Source organism: Medicago sativa, chromosome 8 (genome assembly GCF_051527215.1).
Source record: "Medicago sativa cultivar Bolivia chromosome 8, Bolivia_mono, whole genome shotgun sequence".
NCBI classification, from domain to species: Eukaryota; Viridiplantae; Streptophyta; class Magnoliopsida; order Fabales; family Fabaceae; genus Medicago; species Medicago sativa.
In genome coordinates this window covers 28,153,733-28,166,056 of record NC_140756.1, presented here as the reverse complement: position 1 = coordinate 28,166,056, position 12,324 = coordinate 28,153,733, and the positions used below count along the sequence as shown (strand labels likewise).

At 32.4% G+C, this 12,324-nt stretch overlaps 2 protein-coding genes and 1 non-coding gene across 3 annotated transcripts; 2 read left to right on the top strand and 1 right to left on the bottom strand.

Moving 5' to 3' along the window:
- The first annotated feature begins 4,404 nt into the window (after positions 1 to 4,404).
- Positions 4,405 to 6,294, top strand: LOC146898098 (2-methylene-furan-3-one reductase-like). The gene is made up of 3 exons (XM_085733808.1): positions 4,405 to 4,626; positions 5,119 to 5,605; positions 5,712 to 6,294. The coding sequence occupies exons 1-3, from the start codon at positions 4,447 to 4,449 to the stop codon at positions 6,077 to 6,079; spliced, it is 1,035 nt and encodes a 344-aa protein (XP_085589934.1). The 5' UTR covers positions 4,405 to 4,446; the 3' UTR covers positions 6,080 to 6,294.
- Positions 6,295 to 6,383: 89 nt separating this feature from the next.
- On the bottom strand, positions 6,384 to 6,457 carry TRNAV-AAC (transfer RNA valine (anticodon AAC)). Its single transcript has one exon. It is a non-coding gene; the product is annotated as a tRNA-Val (tRNA).
- Positions 6,458 to 7,015: 558 nt separating this feature from the next.
- On the top strand, positions 7,016 to 11,053 carry LOC146898096 (cytochrome P450 704C1-like). Its single transcript, XM_085731593.1, has 5 exons — positions 7,016 to 7,674; positions 8,274 to 8,558; positions 9,491 to 9,829; positions 10,267 to 10,467; positions 10,564 to 11,053. Exons 1-5 carry the CDS (start codon positions 7,153 to 7,155, stop codon positions 10,744 to 10,746), a joined length of 1,530 nt encoding a protein of 509 aa, XP_085587719.1. The 5' UTR covers positions 7,016 to 7,152; the 3' UTR covers positions 10,747 to 11,053.
- Positions 11,054 to 12,324: the final 1,271 nt, after the last annotated feature.

The window sequence follows — 12,324 nt, the reverse complement described above, 5'->3', positions numbered from 1 at the left end:
AAATTTGGTTTATGTTAGAATACTATGTCGTCATTTGATCTATGTAGCCGACCCCACTTAGTGGGATAAGGCTTGGTTGCTGTAGGGTTAATTAAGTAAATGATTTGTATAAATATCAATAATTTTGTTTTTAACCGCTACAACAAAACACACTTTTAGTCTATGTAGCATAAATGCTGATGGAAAATTTTACAAATACTAAAATGTTGACGAAAATTTTATAAGATCTAAAAAGTGAGATTTTTGTATAGGGACTAAAAACAATCTTCTGGATATTTATAAACATCATTTACATAAGGGTTAAATATGTTTTTGGTCCTTATAAATATACCAACTTTTCGTTTTAGTCCCCTCTAAAATTTTCCTTCAACTTTTAGTCCCTCAAAAAATTTTCATCATCGCTTTTGGTCCCTCCTTCTAGTAAACTCATATATAGAATTCATATTTTTGAATAAAATTTTGCAGAAAAATTCATAATATTATAAGAATCTCTCCCAAAAAAATTTAGAATTTTTTAACAAAATATGAATTTAATATGAATTTTTATATTGTTTATGGTTAAGCTCATATTAAATTTATTTTTTGTTAAAAAATTCAAATTTTTTTTTTGGAAATATTTTTACAATATTCTACGCATTTCTGCACAATTTCATTAAAAAATAATACTAAAATTAACTTAAAAATAGGGACCAAAAGTAGTGATTGAAAATTTTATAAGGACTAAAAGTTGAAGGAAAATTTTAGAGGGATTAAAACAAAAAGTTGATATATTTATAGGGACCAAAAACATATTTAACCCTTTTATCCCTTTATTTCATATCCGTGACTTTTTTCTTCTACCAAATGGTTTGCACCGGATTGACTGGTAGCTGAATTCTGATAACATCAATAGGACAGTACTACATCTCTTTCAATCTTTCTCAAATTCCATTCTCTATAACCAAACCTTTCAATCTAATGAGTTATTTCAATGAGAAGTTTGCTACAGCAAATGAACTTCGACCACAGTTTTTTAATAACTTGTTTTGAGTTCAACATGTATGTATACCTTCTTAGATCACATAATCAGTTATGGCTATTGGATGGTGATGTTACTAAAATGTCTAAAGAGAACGAATTTCTCAATATGCTTCAAAGGAAGAAATTTTTAGTGGCCGCAGATTGGTGATATTCTGTTTATTGCTGCCATAGGTTTGTTGTTCCTGGTTTTGGAAATTGTTACTCTAATGTTTGTTACAGATATGTCATTCATGTTACGTACCCTTAGGCCTTAGGTGATTGAAATAATCCGCGTATCTCTTACTTTGTGAAACTTCATAGAAATCGGACATGACTCATAAACGATGAAATTAATAGACATATTGCTACCTAAATTTGCTAGAGCATTGACACAATAATTCGCTTCATGGTAGGATTGTTGAATCTCTAGCAAACGCCGAGATCACTTGCACCAAACTCTTACTATCGGGGATAACTCCATCGCCCTCTAAGCCATGATAGTACTCGCCAAATATTTCCAAATTACGTTCAAAGGAATGAAAGGATGATGCTGAAAATTTTCTTATGCACTTCTTAATTCCTCGCCGACCAACACATGGCATGCAGTGGCCCAAAACATGCCAGGGTTCCTCAGCCTTGTACTTCGATTCTATCACTACAAAACCCCAAGCATATCATATCAGGAGGAATCGAACTTGAGACCTTGAGAGGAGCACACTACTCCAAGGTCCCAAACCAACATCACTATTTAATGTAATTCAATCCATATTTGTGACTAAGATCAATAGAATAGGTTAACATCATCATCATCAACAACAAGAAGCGCTAATAATTGCCTTCGCAATTACTAAGTTTATCATTACCAATTAATTCTATTTACTCATTCCCTATCATCAATAAACAGTTATTAAGCCTCAGTTAGTTATCTATTCGATTATCTTATTTACCTAATCGATTATCTACATCTCCTAATGGACGATCACTTCATTTTAATCACATTAGTACGTTTTTTTCCACTATTATTAATTAGTACCTTAGTTATATTTTCACATGAAGTTATAATTACAAAAAATTCTAATCATCATCATCAATTTCGTTTGCTAGCGTTCGAACCTGAGTCAGGCAGGTAATGTTTTATGGTAGTTTTCTTTCACTCATTTTATAAATTTATAAATGTAAAAAAAAAAAAAAGGAAGGCCAAATTATGAAGTTTTTGTATCATTTTTATTTGTTTTAGGATAGCATGACAATATTTGTTAAGGTTAGATCAAATGGTTTGCACTGCATTGACTGGTAGTTGGATGTTGATAACATTACAGTACTAAATCTGAGTATATTCAAATGCCATTCTTTAGAACCGCACATTTCAATTCAAACAACATGTCCACCCTAGCCCACATGGGTGATGGAAACAGCGATAGCAATAATTCATGCATTAGTTATCCTTAAGTACGAGATAGTATACTAAAACTCGATATCCAACTCAAGGACCGACTAATCTGAGGGTCCAATTCTACCGTCCATTTGCAGGACTGTATCTTAGTTCTAATAATCAGCTATGGCCATGGTTCTAAATGGCGGTCTGCAACTGCAATTGTGACGACAATATAAAGAATTTTGAGGTCTCTACGACATCATCACAACGGCAATTTCAACCGCATTTTTCAGCAATATATTGGTTCAAAAGAATAAAGAAACAAAAATGAAAACACAGAAACACACAATGTTTGATAATGAAGTTCGGTCAACTGCACTTAGGTATTCGAGTGTAGAGTAAGTGCAGTCCCTTTCTATTATCTGTACAAGATTAGGGTTTATAATATACAAGTTGTATTTAAATATTATTTTGTGGACTGCATGAGAGGAAATGTTAAGGTTGTTAGATTAAATGCTTGGCATTGCAATTGCATTGACTAGTAGTTGGCTATGGATAGGATAATATTATCAATTTAGCATGTTACAGTTACATCACATCTCTTTCAGTCTTTCGCAATTGCCATTCTCTAAACCACATATTTCAATCAAATGGATTATCCTTTGCGAAAATTTGCAACAGAAAATGAATTCCAGCCACAATGTTTTTTCTGATAGCTTGGTTTTCAGTGTGGATAACAAGAATTAATGTATATCCGTTCGAAGATATCTACCTTAGCCAACTTGGATGATGGAACACAGACGTAACAACAAGATGCCAGAAAATTCATTCATCCGTTATCAACATTATGTTGGTCCGAGTGGTGTTGGACTCAGGGCCCTTCAGTGAGGCCTCGCATGTCTAGTAGACGAGAAAAATGTGGTTGAAATTAAAGGGTGACTCCTCTAAACGTAGCCAACCAGATTCTCTTGCAGAGATTAGTCACCAACAAAGCCGGCCGAAGATTCTTGGCACCAACAACATTTTTAAAACAAAAATTATTTTGCTTCTCATCAGCAAAGCCGGCCGTGGATACTTTGCACCAACAACATTGTTAATATAAAAAATTATATCGCTTCTTGTATCTTATACCACATAATCAGTTATTGCTTTGGATAACTCCATTTGAAATTTTGCAGTTACCATGTTTAGAATGGGATTTTATAGTAAGCACTGTTAAGAAGCATGGTATAGAATCCAATATGATATTAATACTGTGATCCTAATTAAGCTAACTAATTTTAACTAACTTGTAACTGTTCATAACAAACTTGTTACAACCTTCTACATAGTCTAACACTCTGAGATCAATAAGACATGACTCATGATACATGGAAATGTAATATTTCATATGCTTCTGTAGAGATTTAATATTTTCTTTCTCGAAACATGGCAATAATGTGAGTTCTTTCATCCTATTGTGAAGTTATATTTTCTTTATTGTCCTGTTGATGAAATTAGATCCTATTGGCCGCCAATAAAAAAAAAAAAAAGATCCTAATGATTTTATGACATTGTTTACATCTGAGAGGTAGATACACACAATACCATTGTACAAGACATTAGAAATAATTTATTTAGAGCATATTTAATTTTATTTCATAACATGAACACTTGTATAAATAGATTTTCAACATAATTTAAGTGCTTACGTGTTACGACATAAACACTGACATAATAAGTTGTTATTGAATAAGTAGTTGATTAAACTCTTCACTCAAATATCCACACATTATTTTTTTTTTGTATTTTCTTCTACACTAAATTTCTGTAGGGTAGCATCTATTGTAGAGGCAAGAGGATAAGGCAATAGAGGACAGTTAAAAGGTTATAGGTATAGAGTGACTAAGAAAACAAGAGGTCAAATCACTTATGGAATTGGATTTAAATGTCCTATCCTCACACATGCAGTGATAATATTAGGATATTATGATTCCATTGCCCCTCATCAAATTATTATAAATATCATGGTTGCTTCCAAGTCTAATTCCATAAACTAAACACATCTGAGAGAAAAAAATTTAAGTTTAAACATGAAAATGCAGAAAGCTTGGTTCTATGAGGAGTATGGTCCTAAGGAAGTCCTTAAGCTAGGGGACTTACCTATTCCATCTCCTCTGGAAAACCAACTACTTGTTCAAGTTCATGCTGCTGCTTTGAATCCTATCGATTCAAAGAGGCGTATGCGTCCTATTTTTCCATCTGAGTTTCCTGTGAGTGTCTGAAACTCTAAATTTACTCATAAGAAATTATTATTCGCAGCTCAAATTATATTAAATCACACAAATTTAGTTATCCATTTTATATGTTTCGAAAGATATAATGGATAAACATTTTTTCCATAGGACCATGGAACTAGTGTATATTAGAGGTTACTGTCAATCATGTGACAGCTAATGGAAATGTGAAGTTATGGACACAAGTTATATCTTTGATTCACTTTAACACATTAACGTATGTTTCGTGAGAGTGTAAGTAATCAATAAATATTTGTATAATACAAGAAAGAGCTAGGAATTCTTCATTTCAAGATTTATAGCAGATTGCTTGTTGCATAAGTAACCTTTGTCAGAAAAAAATACTGTCTTGTGTTTCTCTAATAACTTTCTATGAAGTACTGTCACAGACACGTAATCGGACGTGCCGGTGCTACATTGGTAACTTTCATATGCATGTTTTAATCATACATTGATTTTTATATGCAGGCGGTTCCTGGATGTGACATGGCTGGTGTGGTTATCGGAAAAGGAGTTAATGTCAAAAAATTTGACATAGGTGACGAAGTGTATGGAAACATACAAGATTTCAACAGTATGGAAAAACCAAAGCAGCTTGGAACATTGGCACAATTTATTGTTGTGGAAGAGAACTTAGTTGCAAGAAAACCAAAATGTCTTTCATTTGAGGAAGCTGCAAGTTTACCTTTGGCAGTTCAAACAGCAATAGAAGGATTCAAAACAGGAGATTTTAAGAAGGGTGAGACAATGTTTGTGGTTGGTGGAGCAGGTGGTGTTGGCACTTTGGTCCTTCAATTGGCCAAACTTATGTTTGGAGCTTCCTATGTTTTCTCTTCATGTAGCACTCCAAAATTGAAATTTGTGAAGCAGTTTGGTGCTGATAAAGTGGTTGACTATACTAAGACTAAATATGAAGACATTGAGGAGAAATTTGACTTTCTTTATGATACAGTTGGTAAAGTTTCTCTCCTCGATCGAATCCATTATTAATTTAATTAGTTACACTACCAACTTTTTATAATACATTCGAAAAGTGGCGATGATCTTATAAAAAATTTCAGGTGATTGCAAGAAATCATTTGTGGTAGCAAAGAAAGAAGGAGCAATAGTTGACATAACATGGCCAGCATCACATCCAAGAGCAGTTTATTCAAGTTTGACAGTTTGTGGTGAAATATTGGAAAAGCTGAGACCATATTTGGAAAGAGGAGAGTTAAAAGCTGTGATTGATCCAAAAGGTGAATATGATTTTGAAAATGTGATTGATGCATTTGGTTATATTGAAACTGGCAGAGCTTGGGGTAAAGTTGTTGTCACATGTTTCCCTATGGCACCAAAAGATCATCACTCTTCCACTATTTTATCTGAGATTGATACCAATACACTTCAACTCAATGGTTTTGCAGCAAAAGATCTTTGTCTCAAGTAGTTATTATATTAATGACTAGATGGTGACAAATTAATGTTGGTAATGAGGCATATATGTTGTTTGAAATTTATAAGTAATGTAATTTATGTTAATGTGTGAAAATAATGTATGTAATTTGAGTTATTGAAGCTAGTTACAGAAATGTATGTAATTTGAGTATTTTCTATTTTGTAAAAATTTATGTTATATGGTATGAGAGCAACATTTTCTACTTATATTAACGACTCATAAATTAAGTTTTTTGGATTTGAACATAAAGTATTTGTCTTTATAGAAAAATGTGAAGAAAAAAAAAAAAGAAAAATGGCTTCGCCCAGGTTCGAACTGGAGACCTTCAGTGTGTTAGACTGACGTGATAACCAACTACACCACGAAACCATTTGTTGTAAGTTGTTTTACACGTTTCGTATTTGTTCGCTGTAAAAATGAAATTAGGCCTAAATAGAAATAGAAGTTCATTAATATGCACACTACCACATCAGAATTATTAGCCATAGAATATTACAGAGAATTAGAAGTTTTATCATTCTCTGGCCGTTTTATATATAACATAGAGATGCTTTAATATACAACATTTTCAGCTTTGGAATGTTCCCTCTGCAATGCTTAATTTGTCTTATCCCTTCCATGTCAAATCAAAAATAAGACTAAAATAATAAGGAGAAACTACACTATAACATCCACTAAAATATTTACATTTAAATATCTAAACTCTTTAGATTTTTTAAACAAAACACAAACCAAATTTATAGAATGAGGAGTTTTATCGGTGGTCGTTGGATCGAGATTGGTTGACCTACGTTTTATTTGGAGGAATATATAAGTATCTATGTTTAAATTTGGAGCATTCAATCTTGATCTAATGGTCACCTATGTCATATATTTAATTTTTAAGTGTATATTACATATCATTGCTTGCTGAAAAATTACTTCAACAATATTTAATAGAGGTCATTTTGTCTGGAACATAGATGATAAAACTTCCCTTGGATTAGTTATAGAATATATATACAATAAGCTACCTTTTCTATGATCAAAATTCATAGCCTCTAAAGAAAAAACACAAGAAAATAATGGATATTTTGTACACCATGTTGACTTTCATAGCCTTCTTTTTTCTAGCAATTTTCCTAGCCATATGTTTCATCATGGTGACAATCTTCAAAGGAAAATCAATAGGGGACCCAAAATATGCACCTGTGAAAGGCACAGTGTTCAACCAACTTTTCTACTTCAAGAAACTCCATGATTACCATACTCAATTAGCAAAAACTTATCCAACTATGAGGCTTCTTGCACCAAATCAAAGTGAGTTGTACACAATAGATGTGAGAAATATTGAACATATATTGAAAACCAATTTTGATAAGTATTCTAAAGGTAAGTATAATCAAGATATTGTTACTGATCTTTTCGGTGAGGGGATTTTTGCTGTTGATGGTGATAAGTGGAAGCAACAGAGAAAAATTGCTAGCTATGAATTTTCTGCAAGAGTTCTTAGAGATTTTAGTTGTTCTGTGTTCAGAAAGAATGCTGCCAAATTGGTTAGAGTTATATCAGAATTTTCTCATGAGGGTCTGGTTTTTGATATGCAAGTGAGTAGTTTTATTTTCCTAAATATATTCAAGTTTTTGTTGTGGAAGCTTTTAATCAAGGTTTTTAATATGTGCAAAAGATTATTAGGTTTTTACATTAAGCCATACACACCTTTACAAAACCGGCTTGACGAGGAATGTCACTTTTTATAAACCTCATTTTATGACACCAGAAATAAGTGAACCTGAAACCTCGAGGAGGAGCACACTCCCAGGTCTCAAGGCAATACCACAAGGCAACCCAAGTGGGCTTACCTTATCTTTATTCAACGTAGGACTTACGTTTTTTTTGTTCAATAAAGATGTCCACAAACATGTCTAAGCTTTAATTTAAATTATCATCAACTTAATTAAGGCTAGTATTACATATTTCAGTTTTTTTTTTTTGGTTACACATATTTCAGTTTAATAATGAAGAAAAATTAACCAAAAAACTATATAGATTAAATACTAAGTTACTAACATTACAATATGTATCATAGGAGTTACTTTAGCAATTTTTCTCTTGAGCTGTTAATGTTATATCATATCATAATCATATAATAATATAATCTTACAATACAAAGCATGATGTATAAACAATCTTCTTCTTTTGTTAGGACTTACAAATGAGATGTGCATTGGATTCTATATTCAAAGTTGGGTTTGGAACAGAATTGAATTGCTTAGAAGGATCAAGCAAAGAGGGAACTGAATTTATGAAAGCATTTGATGAATCAAATGCTTTAATTTATTGGCGCTATGCTGATCCAATTTGGAGTCTTAAGAGATTTCTTAACATTGGTGGTGAGGCTAAGCTTAAAAAAAATGTTAAATTAATTGATGATTTTGTCAATGGAGTAATAAATACCAAAAGGTCACAATTGGAACTTCAGCATGACTCTGTGAGTTGATCAATTCCTTCTATTTTCTCCTATGTGTCATTTACTTTTTTCATTTGAATAAACATTATATTGTAACTTAGTACAAAGGGTAAAAATAAGTATTGGTAGTATTTACCATGTGATAACCAAAGTTTTAAATTGTGAAAAATTAATAAGGTCTATGATGGACCACTCTTAATGTCTTGGTAGTATTATTTGACTGACAGAGGCAAACTTAAGGGACCAAAACATGACTTTTATTAATTATGAGACCAAAATGAAAACTGATAATTAATTAGGGGACCAAATGACCTATTAAGCCTAAAGTTTAATAGTTTGGTTCACGTCTAGGAACATAATTTTTAAATGATGTCAAACCGATACTCGAACAAATACAAGTCGAGTTTGTTTGGCGTAGATCCTAATCGAAAAAAAAGAACCAATTTAATTGGTTTGGATTGAATTTTAGGCTTTGTTTGCGAGTTTGGAGGGGAAGGGAGGGGAAGGCTTGGGAAAAAAGGAAGGAGCAAGTGGAAGAAATAGAGGAAAATGGGAGGGGAGGACTTTGGAGGGTTAACTTTACTTCATAATATTAAACCCTCCTCATTTGGGGGAACTAAAAAATTGTATTGGAGGAGGGTTTTGGGGGGTTTTGGAGGGTTTATATGAATTCTTCAAATTTAATCTATGTTGTTATATTATTTTTAAAATTAAAAATATAGTAATCATATGCATTAATTTATCATTCTCTATAAAACTACTCTTTTTAAAAAAATTGAAAGATTTCTCCATTTTCCCTCATATTTTCCACCCTTTAAAGTCATCCCTTCCCCTCCCCTCCAAACTCGCAAACAAAGCCTTAGATTCATTTGTTCTCATTCATAGGCCTCTACTTCCAATTCTTCTTTTTAACATTTTCTACAATTATGGATAAGAATGATTTTGTTTTTCAGAATGTTAAAGAAGACATACTATCAAGGTTTTTGATGGAAAGCAAGAAGGGCCTAACAACTATAACTGATAAGTATTTGAGGGATATAATTCTCAGCTTTATGATAGCTGGCAAAGACACCACTGCAAACACTCTTTCATGGTTCTTCTACATGTTATGCAAGAACCCTCTTGTAGAGGAAAAAATTGTGCAAGAAATAAGAGATGTTACTTGTTGCCATGAAAGTCTCAACAACATAGATGAGTTTGCTGCCAATTTAACAGACTTAATACTTGATAAAATGCATTATCTTCATGCAGCACTCACAGAGACATTGAGATTGTACCCTGTTGTCCCTATTGTATGTACCTTCTACCAATTTCTTTGAAACTATCTTGAATTATTTTTATATTGAGGTCTTATTATGATCACATGTTCCTTATCCAGTTTGTGCTTTTATGATTTGATTCTTTCTCTGGAAATAAAAATTCCAAAAACATTACAAGTCTCACTTTTTTTATACTTTTTTTTTTACCTAAAACGTACCGAGGTTTATAAATTAAGAGATTTTTCCACCTAATAGTCTCTCTCTCTCTCTCTCTCTCTCTCTCTCTCTCTCTCTCTCTCTCTCTCTCTCTCTCTCTCTCTCTCTCTCTCTCTCTCTACTTGTGTCCCTAAGTTCTTTCCTTTCATGTGACTGTAATCTAAATATTTCCATCTTAAAATGCACCTATAAACAACATTACATGTTAGATTTTGATGATATTTTTAAGTCTTGTTATGATACTATTTTTCAAGGACGGAAGAACCGCCGATGAGCCTGATGTTCTTCCCGATGGACACAAGCTGGAAAAGGGTGATGGAGTGTACTACTTGGCCTATGCTATGGGTCGAATGTCTTCCATTTGGGGGGAAGATGCCGATGAATTTCGTCCAGAAAGATGGATTAACAACGGAATTTTCCAGCCCGAATCGCCATTCAAATTCGTAGCATTCCATGTAATTTGTACATTTGTGTTCCTTCAAATTCTATTGCTTGATAATAAATTTTTTTATGACACATTATAGTGTGTAAGTTTCCATGTTTCAATGCAGGCTGGACCACGAATGTGCTTAGGGAAGGACTTTGCATACAGACAAATGAAAATAGTTGCAATGTGTCTTCTTAATTTCTTCAAATTTAAATTGGCAAATGGAGCACAAAATGTGACTTATAAGGTCATGTTTACCCTTCACTTGGATAAGGGTCTCCCTCTCACTGCAATTCCAAGGTCATGATTCATTAGGGAGGTGACATCTGAAGCAAATAAGTAACTAAGATTTTGATGTTCCTTAATGATGTGAGATATTATAGGTCTTTCGTTCTAAAGAAAGAAATAAACAGGATAATGATATGGTTTAGATATATGGATGGCTCTGCCATTTTAACATCTTGCTAGTTGATTATGTTGGCTAGTGTAAATTAAAAATGTGGGGGGACCATGGCCTCCATAGACCACTCTTGTCCCTCCGCCACTGAACTTTGTAACTCTAGTTAACCTATCATTTGACTATAGTTTATTCACTATATTGTGATACTTATTAACTTTTTTAGTTGAAAACATCTAACATAACAAGCGTCGTCACAATTAGCAACATTTAGTAATTGACATCGCTATAAAGACAAAGAGCTAAATTTAGAGAGTCCTACAAAGTCAATGACTATTTTCACTACAAGAATTCTTTTTGCTTCTTACATTTGAGGTGGACACTAAGGCCATGCAAATGTATGTGGCTATATTAAAAAAAGAAAAATATTGTGTTGGCTTTATTGTCATTTGGAGCATGAGTTTTAGAAACAAATATTTGCGACGGTTTCAGGTCACACACAATTGCGTGGATTTTTGTTTTTGACATTTGCGGAGGACATAAGTTGCAGCTAACTTAAGTTTAGAAACATTATATTTTTTGAATTTTACGATGGACAAAAGCCACCACTTATATATAAGGCGGTAAAATAAAATTTGAAAGTTGAATTTTACAGCGGACAAGCCGAATATTTTATTTTAAATTTGGCTTTTGCTTCAAATAAAAGCTGTCATTTATGTAAAGCGGAAATTTTTTATTAAAAATTTAAATTTTGCTTCGGGTAAAAGGTGCCGCAAATGCATGAGATCTAGATTTTTTTTTTTGTCTTAGATGAAGTGGTAAATCACTGAAATTAAAATCACACACAACTGTGAGGTCCCGGGTTCGAACCCGGGTCACGATGTCCAGCCTTCTTTTTTCTATATAAATAAACTTTATTCAACTTCATTTTTACAATCATTTTCTCTACAAAAATCTTAATACAATTTATGTATATAAAAGGAGCATCCATAGAATATTACAGACAATTAGAAGTATAAATGATTATTTGTCCGTTTGATAAAAAACATATACTTCATCCGTTCTTTTTTAAAGGAATAATTTACAAAAATCGCGGATATTATGAAAAATGTTTAAAGAAGAGATGATTTTTATAGAAGTAAAAGAGATGATTTGTTTTTTTTTTTTTGACAACATAAGAGATGATTTTATATTTGATCTTTGAAATGTTTCCACACCATATGCTCAACCTGTCAATTATATATCCCATAGGAAATTTTAAAAAATGGCTAAAACAATAAGGAAAAATTACACTAACATCCACCAAAATATTGTTAAACAATAAGCAAATCTACTCCTACGTTCCCTTCATTAACAACTTTTCTTGATTTCTGTAAAAATAGTCAAATGTAACAGTTATTATGTGACATATGCAGTGAATATTAAAAGTACACCATAGTTTATCAATGATCTCTATTTTAGAAAATAACTTATAAAATTATTAAATCA

Excerpts from the sequence above, each read along its gene's own strand:
- LOC146898096 (XM_085731593.1), top strand. The coding sequence starts at position 7,153 with ATGGATATTTTGTACACCATGTTGACTTTCATAGCCTTCTTTTTTCTA. Across the intron at positions 9,830-10,266 it reads TGTACCCTGTTGTCCCTATT|GACGGAAGAACCGCCGATGA; the intron begins GTATGTACCTTC and ends CTATTTTTCAAG. Across the intron at positions 10,468-10,563 it reads TCAAATTCGTAGCATTCCAT|GCTGGACCACGAATGTGCTT; the intron begins GTAATTTGTACA and ends GTTTCAATGCAG.
- LOC146898098 (XM_085733808.1), top strand. The coding sequence starts at position 4,447 with ATGAAAATGCAGAAAGCTTGGTTCTATGAGGAGTATGGTCCTAAGGAA. Across the intron at positions 4,627-5,118 it reads TTTTTCCATCTGAGTTTCCT|GCGGTTCCTGGATGTGACAT; the intron begins GTGAGTGTCTGA and ends TTTTATATGCAG. Across the intron at positions 5,606-5,711 it reads CTTTCTTTATGATACAGTTG|GTGATTGCAAGAAATCATTT; the intron begins GTAAAGTTTCTC and ends AAAAAATTTCAG.